General features: G+C 49.2%; 1 protein-coding gene and 1 long non-coding RNA gene across 4 annotated transcripts in view; one reads left to right on the top strand and one right to left on the bottom strand.

Moving 5' to 3' along the window:
* LOC118925749 (uncharacterized) overlaps positions 1 to 18304 on the top strand; it is a 33921-nt gene that overhangs the window by 13959 nt on the left and 1658 nt on the right. The window contains exon 3 of one of the 2 annotated variants that reach the window (XR_005030171.2): positions 2271 to 5497. The exons of the other annotated variant lie outside the window; for it this stretch is intronic. This is a non-coding gene — a long non-coding RNA (uncharacterized LOC118925749). Of the gene's footprint in view, positions 1 to 2270; positions 5498 to 18304 lie in introns of those variants that run through there. 2 annotated transcript variants of the gene reach the window in all.
* Positions 6985 to 16417, bottom strand: TRAPPC3 (trafficking protein particle complex subunit 3). Of its 2 annotated transcripts, none has more exons than XM_036911905.2 (5): positions 16202 to 16417; positions 9723 to 9820; positions 9406 to 9505; positions 8165 to 8347; positions 6985 to 7734 (listed from the first exon to the last, which is right to left on the bottom strand). In XM_036911905.2, coding segments are annotated over exons 2-5 (405 nt in total). In that variant the 5' UTR covers positions 9725 to 9820; positions 16202 to 16417; the 3' UTR covers positions 6985 to 7614. The 2 variants fall into 2 exon arrangements, with proteins under 2 accessions (XP_036767800.1, XP_036767799.1); XM_036911904.2 differs by having other exon boundaries at positions 16056 to 16216.

The following is an 18304-nucleotide window of genomic DNA, read 5'->3' on the forward strand; positions in this document are numbered from 1 at the left end:
CAGGAGAGCAGAAACTCAGAAGGCAAAGATAGAGTGTTAGCAGAAAGCCGGGGAGGCCCAGGGTCAGGTGTCACAGAAGAGCATCATGTGGGACCAGTAATTAGGGGTGGCTGGGGTGGGCAGCAGGGGCAGGAGCCAGCCTGCATGGGCTAAAGGAGCAGCCACAGGGAAGGAGGTGGAGGCAGTGGTGCAGTGGGGGATTTAAATGAACTGAGGCCAGGAAAAGGGAAACTGGGGTAAGGGTGTGTGTGTGTTTTCTAAGTGGGAAAGAGCTGAGCCTTCATCAGGTCCAGAAAAGGAGCTGGGAGGGCCCAAAGCTGCCTGTCTCTGGGTCTGGGCCCACCTCCATCACCCCTTCCCCCTCCTACCACCTGCCCTCCGAGGGCCTCCCACTTTGCTGTCCCCCTGCCAAGGTACACACCAGTCCCGCCACTACTCAGTGGGGCCTCTCACCCTCACCCACCTCCAGATCCTGGACCCACTCCACTCAGACTGGGAGGATTGTAAGGGTCTTTGGGTCTGGCCTCCTGTCTGGAGCCAGTAGGAGGACTAAGGGGAGCCAGGCTGGGGCACTGACCAAGGAAGGCGCCGGGGCCCAGCTGGCAGTATACCTGGGGACTAGCTGGGCTGCAGAGCTGGAGCCTTCCCCAAGAGCTGGTGCGAAAACCAGCTTGATTGGGATCAGGGCGGCCAAGTGTTCAGGGAGCGGTGGGAGCTCAGCAGTAGGGTTGAAGTTGACAGTGAAGGTTGACAGCATAGACTCTGGAGTCAGACCGCCTGAGTTCAAGTCCAAGTGCCACTACTCGCCAACTGCATGCCCTTGAGCAAATTGCCTAACTTCTGGCACCTCCGTTTCTCCATGTGAAAACCTCTCATAGGCTAGTTGTGACGATTAAATCCGGGAGCCCAGAGAGAGCGCTTAGCTCTAAGTGTGAGCTGCTCTTCGGGGAGCGGGCGAGAGCTCAGTGAAGGGGGCAGTGTTGGAACAAGTAGGCAAGTGAGGGGTGCACTGTGCTGGGGAAGGGGCCCCCATGGACTCCACACAAACAGACACCGAAACACACACTCAGCCAGTGCCGCACACGATCGTACTACTGATGCTCCTGACTCATTCCTTAAACTGGTCTGAGGCCCTCTGGCCTGGTTCTGTGGGGGTATACACTGTCTGCTGCCCCCTCCCTTCTTCCCTTGCTTTGTAGGGAGGGAGGGCTTCAACTCCTTCTCTCAACCTGCCCTGGAAGGCCAAGTCTGGGCCCTGTCCTGTTCACTAGGCCCCAGTGTTCACTGGACCCCCCAAGGTGGGCCTCAGCTGCCCAGCCCCCAAAAGAAGCTGAGAGAGTCTCGCCATGACCCTGCCCCAGCTGCCTCCTTGTCCACCGGCTTTTTGTGTAGCAAACTTCAAGGCAAAAAATGAGTATCCGGGATCCAGAAATCTATAGACTCTCCCACCAAGGCTCACTCTGGCCTAAGCCAGTCCAGGCTCCTCATCCCACCTGCCAGGACATTCCACCTATAGTCTGCCTCTGGTGGTATCTGGATATTAGTGGGTCAGCTCTGCCTGTGGTCACCTGCTGTGTGGCCTTGGACAAGTTGCCTCCCCTCTCTGGGCTTCAATTCCCTCAGCCACAAAAATCAGAGGCTGGCCAGAAAGGATTCAAGGACTGTCATGTGCATGAGCAGGGGTATCAAATGGGGTGGATGGTTAAGATGAGCCAGAGGATGCCTGGAACGTGCTGAGCACAGCCCCTGGCAGAGCCAATGCTGGCACCCGGCTGGTGGCTCAGAGCACAGGCTGAAGAGTCAAGCAGACCTGGGTTTGGATCCCAGTTCTGCCTCTCTGACTGTGGGCAAGTGACCTCATTTCTCCAAACCTCAAATTCCTCCTCTTTAAAAGGGGGATAATGATAGTGCCTAATAACAACAACTAACCCTTGCAGGGCTCCCACTCTGCCAGGCACTCTTCTAAGTACTTTATGTGGGTTAACTCATTTAATCCTCACAACAACCCTCTGAGGTTGGCATTATTATTGTGTCCACTTTGCAGATGGGAGAACAGATGCACAGATGAGTTAACTGACTGCCCCCACATGGTGAGATGGGAATTGGCTCCCGGCAGACTGGCATCCTGGTCTTCCCCTTTCCCACTGTGCTATCTGGCCTTTTAGAAGAGAGAGTGAATATCAAGGCTAAACACAAGTCGATACATAGTAATGGCTCAGTAAATATCAGTAATCATATTACTGTTACCATGACGCTCTCATTCCTTCTAGATTTCTATCTTTATCTGCCAAAAAGAAAATTCTCTGGGTTCCAGCCACCCAACGTTGGAGCCTAGGGAAGGCCTGGATGGAACCCTCCTCTTGCCACCACTTCCCTCTGTCAAGCTGAGGGGAGGCAGGTATGTTTGCACAGATGTGTGATGGGGTGTGCAAATAGTCTGAGGAGAGGGCGTGGTGCTGGTACATTCCTGCTCCACCAGGTCCTTGGCGATTCTGTAGACCCCTCCCCACCCTGACTTCCCACATCAGCTAGAGGACAGGACTCTTGCTTCTACAATTCTTGGGAAGTCCTTCCATCTGTCTAGCCCTCCTCCCTTCTTTTCAGTTGCCAGCAGCCTCTCCTGAGCACCAGGGAAATTAAGTGGCCTCCTGCAGCCCCGACTATTCTCCTCACTTGCATTGCAGGGAATCTCTTAGCCCCATCCTCAGAACTCCTAGTAATGCTGTGAAAATTAAGGCTACCTTAAATATTCTAATCTTATAACAATTTTGCTCCAATCAACATGGAAACATGCCCCAGACCACCCAGCAGCCTGGTTGGTGGTTTTGGGTCGGGGGTGAGCTCCTGAAGGGATGGAGGGCAGAGGGCTGCTCTCGGCTTGGGCCTGGCTCTGGAGAGGCTCCCTGGGAGGAGGTCTGCAGGTCACTGGGTCTCTCCCATGCTCTCTCCTGGCCTGCCCATGCTGAGTCCCTTCCCCTTCCTCCCCTCCCCTCAGGCAGCCTGGGAAGCATGGTAGGCCATGGTTGGAGTCTCCTTATACTCTCTCCTGAACTGTTGGGCTCAGGGGCTGAGGACTGGTGATGCTCCACAGGCAAGTGGAGTCAGGGCAGGCTTCATGGGTGGGTGTGCAGCCTATGTAATTGCACAGAGCTCCCTATTCAGAAGGGCTTGATTTAATGTTTTAATGATTTAGTGCTGGGTCATTTTGAAATTCATCATAACTTTTTAAAAAGGGACTCTGCATTTTCATTTTGCACAGAGCCCCATAAATTAAGTACTGCTCCTGGTGGAGGCCCACACACCCCTCCCTCTATAGGCCTTCTTCACTCCATGTTCAGTCAACACCCAGTCAATAAACATACACTGAGCACCTACTCTGTGCTGAAATGTAGTTCTAGAAGCTTGGGGATACAACAATGAACAACATAGATGTGGCCCTGATTTTACAAAATTGCTCTCTGAGTACACTCAGACATTCACATAACAACATAGTAGTTTTGCAAGACGGTTTTCCTAATAACAACCATGTTAACCATAACTGCCGATTAGGGAACACTCAGCATATGCCAGGAAATTTACATACTTCATCTTGTTTCATCCTCAAAACAGTCAGCAAGGTAGACATTATTATCCCCATTTCCCAGATAAAACCTGACAGTTTTTCACAGTTCAAATCTTTTGTTCTATGTCACATAACTAATAAGTAGCAGAGTCAGGGCTTGCCCTTGTCTCTCATTTTCAACCTCTCCTCTCCTCCCGCCGCCACATGCACATTGCATTCGGCTGCTTCAGCATGGACAGAAGCTCCTAGCATCTCCATGTCCCCAGCCCCCAGGTCAGGGCTACATTTTTGTTAAAGAAAAGGATTCCCATATAGACACACTCCCCAAAGAACACAAGGAAACAGACGCTGGAACACAAGAACATACACGTGACACATACTGTACTAGATAAAGAGTTTGGTGCCTAATACCAGACTATTTGGGTACAAGTCTTGAATCTACTAGGTACTAGCTGTGTCAGTTTTCTCATTGTCAAAATGGAAATAGTGGTAGGGTTGTTGTGAATGCTAAATGAAAAATAACACATGCAGGCCTTAGACCAGCACCAGCAGGCAGCAGCCTTCAGCGAACATGAGCTGTTGCCAGGCATTAGCACTTCTCCACAAGCACTCACACATCCTCCCAGCCCTCCTCTGGCCCAGCTCAGTCCTAGGTGCCCCATGGTGGACAATCCAGGCTCCCAGAGCCAGGAGGGAAGAGCAGCTGCTTCTCTCTGCATCCTCTGGAGCTATACCTGGACTGGCCCGGGTGAAGGTGTGGGCTTGGGGTGCTGCTCCACAGCAGTGCTGTCTGGGTCCATCAGGGAAGGCTTCCTGGATGAGGCCACAGCCCCAGCCAGTTAAGTGAGCCAGGCTGAAGCAGGAGGGTGCTGCCCTTAGCCTTGGCTCCCTCCTCTGTTCCTCACAACCCTCCCTCCCACCTCTGTTGCAGCGCCCTCTCCACCCCTCTCCCCACAGTAGAAACTTTCCTCTCCTCCTGCCAGAAGGGTAAATTGCCCCCAGGAATGTGCTGCTAACCCACAGCTCCCCAAATGTGCTGTGTTCCACAGGTCCCCTGGCAGTGGCCAATGGCCATCCTGAGGTCAGGCCTGGCCCTACATCAAAGGCTGGGGATGCGTAAGAGTGAGGCTCCTCGCCTGCCACCACCCTCTCTTCTCCCTCCCACCAGCCCTTTGGCTTCCAGGGAGCAGCACATGGTAGCACTTAAGCTCTAGGACTCCGGAGGATGCTTTTCCAACACCACCACCCCAGCCATCCACAATGAACTACTTGTTAGGAGACTCTTTTAATTTTACGTAATGTAATTTCTGCTCTGGCCTCTGTTGCCACCTCCTTCTCAAACCTGAATGCCCAGTACAGATGTAGGGGTGGCCAATCCACCAGGGGAAAGTGTAACCTCAATGTGGAAGTGTCACTGGTGGGGGTCTGGGACAGGAACAGGACTTACATTAAGGGAACAGGGCTGGTCTCCATTCAGGAAGTAGAGATTGATTAGGGGAGGGCTCAGAGCTAGCCAATGCGCTTTTTCCAGTGCCCTGGGTTCAGTAGGCAGACCCCCCAGCCTGAGAGCCCTGTGAGCTCTGCTTTCAAGTCCCATGGGAGTGACTGGAGGAAGGGGCCACTTCCAGGTTCTGACCACCCTGAGATTTGCTCCATCAGGTGCATCTTCTAGCAAATTATGAAAACCAGGGGGTCCAATGATTACTCAATGGGACGACAGTACAGTGGTGATTTGGAGACCCCTGGTGGCCAAAAGCTGCAGAGCGAGGCCTTTCCTTGGAGCCCCAGGCAAAGCCATGTCCAAAGGCCAGCAGCAAGGGCCTTCTGCAGCCCCAGACCTCGTCTAGAACCCAGACTTCTGACCTCATTAGTCAGCCACTCCCATACAGGCCAGGCATAACTGCCCCATCTTGCTGGAGGGCGTGCCAGCACATGAAGGAGAATGGGGAATGGCCCCACCTCACAGTCCTGGTAAAGCAGAGGAATATGTAATCTACAAGTTAATTAATTGCAGGGGCGGGAGGGCCCCCGAAGTTAGGTTGCTGGGACTTGTATATTTGGCTCGTTTGGGAGAGATGTGACATTCCAAACATCTCTGCAGTCCTCAGCCCTTTCCCTTCCCTCAGCCCTCAGGTGCACATCACACAATTGTGGAGTTGTCACTGGGAGATGTTCCCGAGGGGACTGTTCCCACAGCTCACCAACCCCGTAATGTTGCCCAAGTTTAATTCTGGGAAAGAAAATATCCAAAACCTCACACCATACAGAGGACTGCTGGGAGGAGAGGAAGGGCGAGAGCCCCCCAGAGAAGGACAATGTGGAGCAGCTCACTTTTCTTGGCAGGTCGCCACCACAGTACTTTCAAACCTGGCCCCCGCACTCACTCCCCTAGGTCGCCTTCATCCACTCAGCATCTGATGTGACTGCACTCAGCCCTGTCCTGGATGCTAAGGAGACAGTAGTCCAAAATGGGGTGCCTCTCCTGGGGCACCAAACTGTACTTGAAGGGAACGATAAAGAGGCTCAGAGAAAGATTCAGAGGTAGCATGAGCCTTCCTATACGCGGGGACACAAAAATGACTTTCTTCCCCTTGGTGGCCTACCTAGCTGGAGGAGGTTAAGTTGTGTGCAAACTGCCTCTCTTACTGGTAGCCCAGGACCCTGGTCCTAATCTATACAGCCAGGACACACTGCAAGCACAGAGCCTCTATAGCCACTCCCTGTATCTCAGGCCTGTCCACTAACCTTGGGGGAGGCCAGCAGGTCCCACTTTGCCCCAACACCCTGAGTATCTGGACCTCAAGGCCCTAGGCTGTCCCCAAGAACAATGCTACTACATATGGCCCGACAACCTCTGATTCTTCCCAAAACTACCCTAAGCTCTAGAAGGCTGGCAGAGGGAGCCACAGGCCTGTCCTCCCCCCAACCAACAATGCTAACCAGGTATCAGAACGAAACCATGGGCTTTGCAGTGGTGGGGGCTTTGAACCCTACCCTCTCCACTCACTGTCTCATCTCGGACAACTTGTGGCCTCCCCTCTAAAAATGGAATTATTATGTATTCAGTAAAATGTCTGACACGTGGTAAGCACTCAAATGGCACCTCAACACCAGGCCTTAATTAAAATGGTCTTTCTAGCCAAACCTTCCAATTCAGTAGCCAAGAGACCAGAGGAGTCCATTTCCAGTGCCTCTGGGATAATGGTCTACTTCTAGATTTTGCTATAGACAGAAAACCCAAAACCCAAAAATGACCCGGAAGGAGCTTCATTTGCTCCCAGGTTTCCCAGACTCTCTCACCTACAGGCAGAAGCCAATCCTAGATCAGGTAAAATCCTAGAGCAGGGCCCAGGAACTTAGCTGTCTCCTCACCCCATTGTAATAAAATTCCCAGGGCTGAGCAGAAAGAAAACAGGACATGATTGGGATTTCACTCAAGAATGTGTCTTTATTGAAGAATTTGTAAGAAAAAAGGATGGACCCTCTGTAAAAAGAGGAGATGTTGCCTCCAAACAGCTGGGAGGAATGAGAGACCTGGGTGGCTTCCCAGAAGTGTTTCCCGGCACGACTGGCCCCTTCCCTGGCAGGCATTAGAGTGTGTCACACTACAGCTAGCAAGTCCCTCCTCCAGCCTCTCCTCCCACGTCCCACAACCCTGGATTCCCTGTTGCCATTTACCAATGGCTTTTTGAAGGTCCAGGAATAGTTGGGCTAGGCTTGCTTCTTAATGGGGTCAAAGTGAGTTTTGCTTTGGAAAATTCAAACAGGAATGTAAAATGGTTGAACTCTTTCGAGTCCAGCCAAGAAGGACTACATCCAGCCCCTCTGAAGGGAAAGGGAGTGAAGAATTTCCCTCCTGAATGTGCACACTTATGGGGTGAATGGACTGTATCACAGTCTGCTCTTTATTAGCATGGAGAATGGAAACAAGGCTAGAAGAATAGATAACATCCATGTTAAAGAGTCACTGAGTTCTAGAGGGCAGAGGGAACACTGGGGCTTTCTGATGCCACCAAGTGCTCCTGATGGCTACCCTCAAGTCCCGGAGACAGTCACTCCTCTCCAGCTGGGAGATTGTCCTCAATTCGCCTGATGAACCTCATCCGGATTTCTGTCACACCATCTCCTTTCAGGGTGTCCTGGACAAACTTGGCCTCCACAGCCATCTGAACCTGGGGGACAGTGGGAAAATGAAGGGGCAGCTAGCTACCTACCCACAGCATCTGGGGAACCACTGAGGATAGAGCTATAACTGACTCATCTGAGAAGCCAAAACAAGGGAACTGGTTTCCCACAAGCACAAGATTGCCAGTTCCAATGCCCCCTTGTCGAAGACTTAGCAAAGAACATCCACAAATGAGACTGTCACCAAATAAGCCAATCCGGGAATGGATGCTCCTGGGTTTTGGGGCTGACAACACCACCTCCCAGCCCAGTAGGAAGAATCAAACCAGGCAGCGACACCCAGCTTGGATCCCAAGCTCAGCAGAAAAGTGCTGGGCTGAGCCAAAGGCCTTTCTTTTCTCTCACTCATTCATTCAAACATTTATCAAGTCCCTACTCCCATTTCAGGTATCCCAGAAGGTAAAGAGCTGCACTCACCATCTCCAAGGCTCCCCGCAACACCCCACACAAGAGATTGGAATAAATAAGGGATGAGTGGTTATCAGGAAGCTCCACAAAGTCCACCAAAGGGTTATTTTCCAAAATGAGGGAGAACTCGTCACCAGCGGGGCTCCAATTGGTGATACTTGGCGTGATGCCCAAGTACATCTTGAATGCCACCTGTGAGAAGACACATATCAGCACTGTGGGGACGTGTGGCAGAGAAGGCACAACTGGGAAGGAGACAGGACCAGCAAAGGACCTTAGGGGCTCCAGAACAAAACTGTGGCCTCTGCGAGACACTGAAGCTTTATGTATTCAGGGCAAAAAAGGAAAAGCATCTGCGCACAGTTCCACACCCCGCTCCCTCAAGCCATCACACCATCAGGCAACAACTTGCTGTCCACCTCCACTCTGTAATGGAAGGAAATACTGATCTTCTGACAAGCGTGGCTGCCCTGAGCCAACATCTGAGCACAGACGGGCCACAACCCACTTCCCTGTCCTCTGTGCTATCTGGGCTCTTCTTCCCGAAAGCCAATACAATACAGGTCTGAAGACATCCATCTATCCACCCTCCTAATTCCAAACCTTCACAAAGCACACTCTCCACTGCTCTAGGGTTTGGGCATGGCCAGCATGTTCTACAACAGAAAGAATCAACCTTTAGGTAAGAGGCACCACAAAGTTATAGGTGTCTTCATTTATTATTAATCTTGTAACACATAACACTAATATCACTAACAGCAAACATTTACTATGTGTACACTACGTTAAGTGCATTAAACTTCCCTGAATATTCAGGTTGTTATTTCATTTACTCCTCACAACAAACCTGTGAAGTAGCTCTTACTTTCTTCATTTAAAATATGAGGTAACTGGTAATTAAAGAGGTTAAGAGTAACTTACCTAAGAACTATCTATTAGAGCCAGTTTGGAAGCCAGGTTTGTGGCAGTCCAAACCCTGTATCCTTAACCCCCATGCTCCTCTGCTACTCTTCACAGTCAAGATTTGGCTTTGATTTTGGTGGGCTTTCATCCACAGGATGACCCTAACCACCCTTCCCTTTCCATCATCTGTGCTAGTCCTAAACCACCAGGAAGGCTTCTTTGGCCCAAAGGATGCCTAACTAGGCTTTTGGAATACTAAGGGCCTCTCTAAGGGAGATGGAGTGAGTGGTCAGCAGTGCCTCCCAATGACAGTCCTTCAGGATGACCAGGTGGCCTACGATAATGACCTTGGCAATGACATCTGCAGTTTCCCGAAAGTCATGGCACCTCCCGACATTTGACCTTGCCAAGAAATCTTCAATCAGTCGGACTCCAATGTTATAGCCCCTGGAAAAGAAATGAAAGAACAACCAGCATTATGGGGTCTGAACACAAGGCTGTTGGTGGTAAAGGGAAAATGGGCATGATCCCAAATCACCCCAATAAATGAGCTCAGTTGGAAACTGTACCCAAAATATTGGTTATGTTCTGGGCTCTAAGGGACCATGTAGAATCACAGTGCCAGGGAGCCCCCTTCTTATCTCTCCCATAGGAGTTTACTCACATTTTGTCCAGCTGTTTATTCACATCTTCATCATTTTCATAGTCCTTGCACAGCTGGGTGACCAGAGCCCCATAGGTCAGGGTGAAGAGCTCAGAGCTCTAAAAGAGATTCAAAAGGCAATCAGGACCAAGCCATCCAGAGAAAGTTTGGTGAGAGTGTGGAGTGGCCTCGAGGCAACTGTCAGGATTCAAAGGAAGGTCACCTGTGCCTGATGGAAAGAACATCACCCCTCACCTCTGTGGAGGAGCCAAGTAATTTGGCTCCCCAGGACGAACATGGCAGGGCCACAGCCAGCTACTATAAAGTGGGCTGTAAAAGGCACCTCATGCACTGAGCAGTCACTCTTCCAACATGCCAAAGTGGGCTTCTGCCAATCCAGGACCCACCACAGCTGCCATGCCCAAGCCTGGGTCACCAGCATTTGGGGTGGGAGCAGCAGTCATTCACTGGATACTGTGAAAGACCCGAGGCAGACACTTACAAATTAGCCTGTGTATGACCAGCAAGGGTGAGCAATGGCTTCCCCATGCCTTACAATGTCTGGAGTGTCCTGGCCTACAGATTAACTTGCACTTCCAGAACCCCACCCAGGAGCAACAGACAACCCAGGGGTCTGGTCCACAGGGAAGGAAGAAAGTCCTAGACAAAGTCCATTACATTGATAACCCCTCTCCTAAGTCACCAGCATGGGAAAAAATAATGTTCCTCTTGACACATAGCTAAAATGTTTACGAAAGGCAATAACTCTGAAAGGAAGACACTGCTTCATTTACCTGGAACATAATACTGACCTGGAGTGGTATCTATACAACCACAGTTTAAATCACATAGTCTTTCTTAGATAAAGAATCCTGTCACCTACCTACTAAGAAACAAAGATATAAAAGATAAAAGGAATGGCAAATATCAAGACTACAGAATGAAAGCAGCGGGGGTGGGGGAAGTATTATCAGAGTTAAACAAACTGAGAAATATTAACGGCACATTTGGGCCAAAGCATTCCCACAGGAATAAGGCTGACCCCACCCTTCTGAATGAAGGCTTGTCAAACTTGGAGCGGAGCACCTTTCTGTCTTTAAGTCTTCTGGGGAACAAAGTCCAAGTAATGCTAAGGCCCAGGCACTCAGGACCAGGACCCATGGCCTGGTGGTGAGGTCACTTCAAGAGTAATTTTGTGAATGCCTTTTGCTTACATACTGCATTCTATTTTTCATCATCTCATTTTACACCTCCCAATAACTCTGTAAAGAAGAAAAGGCAGGAATTTATCTTATTTTAGCAATGAGGAAACTAAGACTCAGAATGGTTATGTAATTTGTCCTTGGGCAGCTAATTATTGAAAAAAGTTATTTTTGGGGAAAAAAACAAGAGTTTCCAAGCCAATGTTCATTCTGTCCATTATTTCCCACAATAGCAGTATCAATACCTCCCCTAAAAAAACAAACTTAGCGGCACTAGGAAGTCAAAGAGAATCAGTTTTAGAATCAGAATGCTCTTTGAACTAAACTAAAACAGTCAGCAAGGTGTCTCCCAGAGACCATTTACCAAATACAGCAATTAAGGGGAAGCTATTAAGGTGGACAATTATTTTTTAGTAAAGTTAAGGGTTTGGCACTAGAATGGCTGGGCCATGAATGGATGGAGACAATCCAGCAGTTACCAGTCCATAGAGTTGGCACTACTGCATTAAATCAGGAGAGCTTTCCTTCCATTATTAATGAGCCCTTGGATGGAAACTCCAATAGCCTCAGCCCACCATGATGCCAAGTTAACATGAATATCATGATATCACTAAGCACCTTATACATGCAGCAGCCTCCAATTTACCAATAAAAAAAAACCAAAAACTCGTCATAGAATCAGTATGCCTGGAATCTGAGAATGGGATCCTTGAGGCCAGCTCTCCAGGCCCTCTCTTAATCTGCAAGTCTGTCTACATCTTCAATTATGAAACAAGCCTATCTGGAACAGTGTCTGACATATATACACAACTCAAAGATCTTCATACTTTAAAAACAGGAGTAGGGCTGTGGTATAGAAAAAAAATCATTCATTCAATGTTTACCACATACCAGGGACTATCTAATAGGAGGGAGACAGAAAATAAACTGAATAAATAAAATGCATGGTTTGCCAGATGATAGTAAGTGTTAAGGAGAAAAATAAGCATACAAGGAAATTAGCGGGTATTTATAGTCACGTACATGTGGGAGGAGGGGGTGTCAGTTTTGAATAGGATAGTTAGACAAGGCCTGTTATGGTGGTATTTGTGCAAACACCTGAAGGAAGGAAGGGTAAGCCATGAAAATATCAGGGTGAAAAAATTCTAGGCAACAAATGCAAAGGTCCCATGGTAGGAGCCATATTTGAGAAATGTCTGCCACATGTGAGAAAAAGCTAGACCAGTGTGAAGAGAGAGGAGGAAACAAAAGAGGGAACAGAAGAAGTCAGAGGGTGACAGAAGGCTGTAGAGTCTGAAGACCCAGGTGTTCAGGTGTTGTGACCCTCATGACAAGAGGATCCATGGAATCTTTAAGGTCAGCTAATTCAACTGATCCGATTTCTTCACTGAACATACGCACCACATTCTCCCAATGCTTCTACTTTCAAATTGCTTTATGCTTAATAATAATGTCATGAACATTTGTAAAACTTTCAGAATGTCTTCACAGTCCCTCATCGATCCTCGTAACAGCCCTGAGAGGTTAGCAGAACAAACATTTCATCCCCACTTACAGGCACCAGGTTAAGTAACTGAGACTCAGTCTTAAAGTTGAGCACTGTCCTATAAAAAGCTGTGTGATCCTAAGCCATTGCTTAATCTCCCTGAACATCAGTTTTTCCCATGTGCACAGAGATGACAATATTCTCTACCCTTCAGGGTTACTGTGGGATTCCAAGGAGATATCATCTGTGCTGCACATGCTGCACAGTACCTACTCAAGAAGTAGGTTTTATTTTTATTCTTAGACTGGTCTTCTATAGTGTGGTGCCAAAGAGCACATGGAACTAGGCTCACAGGAGATTTTAAATCAACAGAAAGAATTTTGTAACAGTCAGTCATACAGAAATAATACTGGGTTTGTAGTTGGAAGGCCTGATCCTGAGTCTGGACTTGCCATCACTAGCTCTGAGACTTCAGGTAAGCCACTTCACTTTGCTGAATCCCAATCTCCTCACACAAAAATGGTAACAGTAAAATCTGTCATGCCAATCACAGGGTTGTTGGGAGGAGCTAATGAGATAATGGACTTAAACAACACCATGCAAACCAAGAAACCACAGGAATGGCTTAATATTGGGATAACCAATATGATCTCCAAGTACAGCAGGCACAACCTGAGCAGAGGAAGTTAAGCCAAGCCCTGCACTCAGGTGAGCTACTGCAGTTGATGGTTTTCAGAAAAGAAAACTTTTCAGTTAGTGCCCCAAACAAAATAACACATCTCCTTAAGGGGGCTGATCTTTACAGCTAGTGCTCTGAGAGTCACCTTTATTATTTTTGTCAATGAAAGTAATCCAGTGTGACTGCCCCTTCCCTCCCCCTAGCAGCTGTGGAAGGAAGGTCAGTAACAGGACTGAGTTCATCCCTCTCTCTTACCCTCTAGCCTCCTTTCATGGAGACTGAGTGCTGCTACTTAGGAAGAAACTCACCTGAGCTCTGCAAAACAGAGCTACTGAGGTTGGGTTACTAGTAACATAACACAAAAGAAGGGCAGGCCTGACTGTCCACAGGATTCAAGAACCAAACAGTATACAGACACACAAAGGCTAACAGCTTTACTAATAAAGGAGCTTGCCAACATTTACTGAGTGTCAACTGTGTTTGTAGGTGCCCCATCACATTGCTAGCTTTACCTGCATTACCTCAACCAATCCTCAGAACAACCCTATGATATAGATACTATTATTACCTTTCTTAAATTGTTTTAAAGATGCTGAAAATGATGCTTAGAATGATGAAGTAACTTGCCCAAGGACACACAGCAAGAAGCAGTGAAGCCAGGACTCAATCTCAGACAAATTTGTATCCTGAATTGCATATTTTTCTGCCCCTTTCACAGCATATGTGTTTCTCAAGGTCAGGGACTAGGACTTTATTTCTGCATTTCCCACACCACCTAGCACAGAACTTTGCATACAGCTGGGGCTCAGGAAGTCTGCTAGACAAATGGTCTGTTTCTGTTTGCACAGACTAATAGCAGAGATCTAATTACCTGGGCATATTAACGATTTACATGTTGGGAGGCTTAAATGGGAACACAGCAATCAGCTGAAGGTTGGGCTGATTAAATGGGAACACAGCAATCAGCTGAAGGAACAGGGCTCCTATAGGTGGGAGCTCCCCAAACAGGAGAAGAGCATGAAAAAGCCAGGTGGCCAGAGAGGATCACGTGATAGGCCCCAAGTAGGCACCAGTAGGGACTGAATAAAGGACGAACCAAACCTTCATGTCATTCACTCAAAATAGATTCCCTAGTGCCAAGCATCATTCTAGATGCTGGGAATGAAGCAGGGAACAAAACAAATCCCTACTCCCGTTGAGTTTACCTTCTCATGGGGGATTCTGGAAATAAACAAGTAAATATGGCATTTACAATGAAATATTTAAGATGAAATAGTGCTATGAAGAAAAACAGAGTAAGAGGATAGAGAACGAATCAGATGGTCGGGAAAGGCCTCTCAGAGGGGGAGATGTTTGAGTAACTGTGAATGAAGTGGGGAATAACTGGGTTAGGGTTAAGGTTACTCTCTGGGGAAGGAAGTTTCAAGCAGAAACACCAGCAGTTGCCAAAGCCTTGAGGCAGGCTGCTGTTGCGCCTCTCTAATTCCCTCACTGCACCAGAGCTGAGTGAATATTGGGGGTTCAGAGTGAAGCCTGCAGGTTCCTGTTAAAAAGTGGTATTACAGATTTCAATATTGATTTACAGTAAAAATGTATAAAGAGCAAACAATACAGTAAAACTAAGCAGGAAGACATATCTGCTCATAATTTGGTAAAAGAAGGAAACAAGCATTTACCATGCCTGTACATTTCAGTTACCTCATTTAATTTTAGGTGGGCATTACTGCCGCATTTTATAATCAAGGAAACTGAAGATCAATGGAGTAAGACAGATTTCCAACCACTCCCATACCTTTCTCCTTACATGACATTGTTTCCTAACAAAACACTTTTTTTTCTTCTTTTAAACTCTTGGTTTTTTTCTCAAAAAGTAGGAATTCTTAATCTGTCTTAATCTGTGATGCATGCAGTATCTTCAGGGAGTCCACAAACCCTTCCAAAACATAAGTAAATGTCTGTATATGTTTGTCTATTTAAAATTCTGGGAAGATCCATAGCTCTCATCAGCCTGAGAGAATAAAAGTTGAGTGTTGCTCTAGAGTAATGAGACCTTCTACAGCCCATTTTCAGTGGTGGTTCCAGGTGTGCGATGCCCCTCTAAAACTGAATGCCAACAAAGGGCCCCTGATCTGCACAGCATGCAACCTTGGATACTCAAGTTTTTAAATGGGAAAACAAAGACTGTGTGTGGACAATTCTGGAGGAGGTAAGAACATACCAGAGAAAAGGAATACGTGCCAAGAAGTCCCCTTAGTTTGGAGAAAAATGTTATCTACCTTACTTTCCAGCCGCAGCCGCCATCTGCAGCCAAACTTTACGGGATATGGCGTCCACTATTTCCAGGACAAGAAGGGACACCGCCCTCACTCACTAGAGGGGCACCACTTACTACCTACTCTGGCCCACCTCTTACTCCACCGAATAGAAAGCTCCTTTCTAGCAAGACCAATATCTGAGTATCTCTTACAATGCTCATGTCAAAGTGTGAGGCAGTATCGCCTAGTAATCTGAAACATTAACTTTGTAGTTAGATTTTTTCAAATCTTCCTAACTATACATTTGGCCAAATGATGTAATCTCTCTGAGATGTAAAATGGCGATAACATCCACCTGAGAGAGTTACTTTACGAATTAAATGAGATAATGTATGTAAAGTTCATGGCCCAGTGCCTAACACATAAGAACAATGGTAGTCACTGCTCTTTCCGCCGTCGTTGGTCTAGCACACAGCTGCCCTGAGGCCTCGGCGGAGAGGGTCTCCGAGTTACTCCAGGGGTCCTCCAACCTGCTTCACGCCCCCGGAGTGACTCGCCCCTCTTGACCCGCCAAGTAGGCTCCCCCCCCTTCTTTCTTGCAGACTCCCCCAACACTTGCTCACAGGAGGGCTCTTTCCCAATTGCGCCTCACGCCTCCCGCCCCGCACCGGGCCCCTTCCCCAGAACGCCTCCATCCCGCCCCGCTTGCCGAGGTCACGCGGTCCGAGTTACCATTTTCTTGCTCTCTGTGCCACGGTTCGCCTGTCTCGACATGGTGCCGGCCACCTCGTAACAGGGACACACTCGGTGACCCCGTCCAACACCGTTCGACCGAGGCCCAGCCCCTCAGCCTCGGAGACCGACCGGCCCCGACTCACCGCGCCTGCGCGGCCTGTCGCGAGGCACCATGGGACTCGTGGTCCAGCCGAGGAGGGCAATTCCCACCCAGTAAACGTCGGACTACAACACCCAACAGCCCCGTTGGCAGAATCTTCTATTAGTGCACCCAGACTACAAATCCCAGAGTGCTCCGCGGCGCCTGACTCGTAGAGCCGGGTTTTCCGTGGGCTGTCTTCTGGCCGCTGGGTGGCGTCCGCAGCCTGCGCTAATCATGTATCAGCCACACGCCCACCACCTTCAGCCCGCTCCTGCACCCCCACTCAAAGATGCTGTGCAAATTCCTCTCGTGGGATTAGCCTTGGAAAGTCCCTCTTTCTAACTAGCTCCTTCCACTGTTGCTGCACTTAAGAGCCAGAAACTAGCAGCAGGTCCCAGAAAACTAGCCGTGGTTCATAGATCTGGCTTCTTCATTACAGAAATATTTAATGACCACCTACTCTGTGCCAAGCATTTCACTGGCTTTCTCTCCAAACTGCCATCCCCAAACACCAAACGCAGCCAGCATCTGCATCCTACCACTGTGACCTCGTGATGGACTATTCAGTCTGTAGAGAAAGTTCAGGTCACTTTCTCTTGCTCCCATCCCTTGAATAACTATACTGCCTGGCTCCCAGAAAAGAAAGATCAACAGGCGTTGGTTGTAGCCAGTCCTGGGTTTTAATCCTAGCTTTACCATTTTTAGACAAGTTGCGGGATCTCCTCATTATGCAGAGCACTTGGACACAAAGTAAATGTGTACTCCCTTCCAGCCACTCTCTAAAAACACAGCCCAACAAACACCAAGGAAATATGCTGGCCACACCCTCACCCATCACCAAGGGGAAGTCCTGCAGTCCCTGATCATAGCTCTTTGGTTTCAGCTCCAGCCATCCTTCCGTGGCTGACCAATTTTGAGAGGGCTGGGCTGGGAGTCCCTGAGCACCCTCTCCTCACTTAGGCCTGGTAGCCTGACTCTGCAGCAGCTGCATTCTCGTCCCTATCCTTCACCATGACAACCAGCCTGCCCAGACATGAGCCAGCCAGGCTGGGGAAGGCTGGGGGGCCCAGGCTGCTCAGGCTGAAAGCCAGTACCCAGGATTCCCCTAGTCTCGCCCCCAAGAGGCAGGGCCAGTCGTTATTATACCCTTCTCTCTGTGGCACAGACATTCTGGGGCTTCCCTAGAGGCGGTGACCTGTGTCAGTGCTGTGGCTGAGGGTTCTGGGAAGGAATATGAGAGTCCATTGAGGCGGTACGAGCAAGGATCTGCTAGCTCCTAGAAGCCAGCACAGACAGAGAAGAATCTCCTGCATTCCCAGGAGAGAGGACAGCTGAGGTGAAAGCTGCAGCTGGCTGGCCTGTCAGTCCGGGCTCCTCCCTGCTGGCTGCCCTTGGCTGCCCACAGAAACCTGAGTCACAGTCACAGCCAGCCACCCGACCCCACCCAGCCTGCTGTCAGGCAGGGTGTTTCTGGAGAGACTGGAGGCGGAGCCTCTCCCTGCCTGCCTCAGAAACTCTGAGATTCTTCCTCTCTCCGCTTGTGATTCTTCCTTTCGGCGTCTTCTCCTTTGGGACTCCTTCTTGCGGCCGCGTCAGTCCTGAATTAGGGAAGGGGTGGGGTTCGTCTCAGGCTGATCTATTGGGTGTCTTCCGTGTCCAGATGGGGACTTAAAGACTCCGTAGACAGCTGCTCCAAGAGCTCTCAGTACAGCTCCTAACATTCCCAAATCCCAGTCCCTCTCCACCATCCCTCAGGGCCAGGACCCTTAGGGACACTAGGCACCCCCTCCCCATCTTCATCTCCTTCTTCCTGGAAAAAGAACACAGCTTCCCATCCCTAGCAGGGACTCTAAACAAGGACCCCCTCCCAGGAACCCAAAAGGTTAAACGTATTTAATTCTGGAACTGGGTTCCTCCCCCACCAATTCCTCCCTCACCCCTCCCCTAGAGCTGGAGGGAGGAAGGCCTTATTGCAGCTGGTGTTGCCACAGTCCCTTGAGGATGTTTCCCACCCTCAACCCCAGGGAGTGAGCCCTGGAGGCTATGGTTTCCCAGGAGGGTGTCTGGGTTAGTGACCCCTTCCTTTGCAATACAGTGCCATGGG

This window comes from Manis pentadactyla, chromosome 4, assembly GCF_030020395.1.
Source record: "Manis pentadactyla isolate mManPen7 chromosome 4, mManPen7.hap1, whole genome shotgun sequence".
In the NCBI taxonomy this organism is placed as follows: domain Eukaryota; kingdom Metazoa; phylum Chordata; class Mammalia; order Pholidota; family Manidae; genus Manis; species Manis pentadactyla.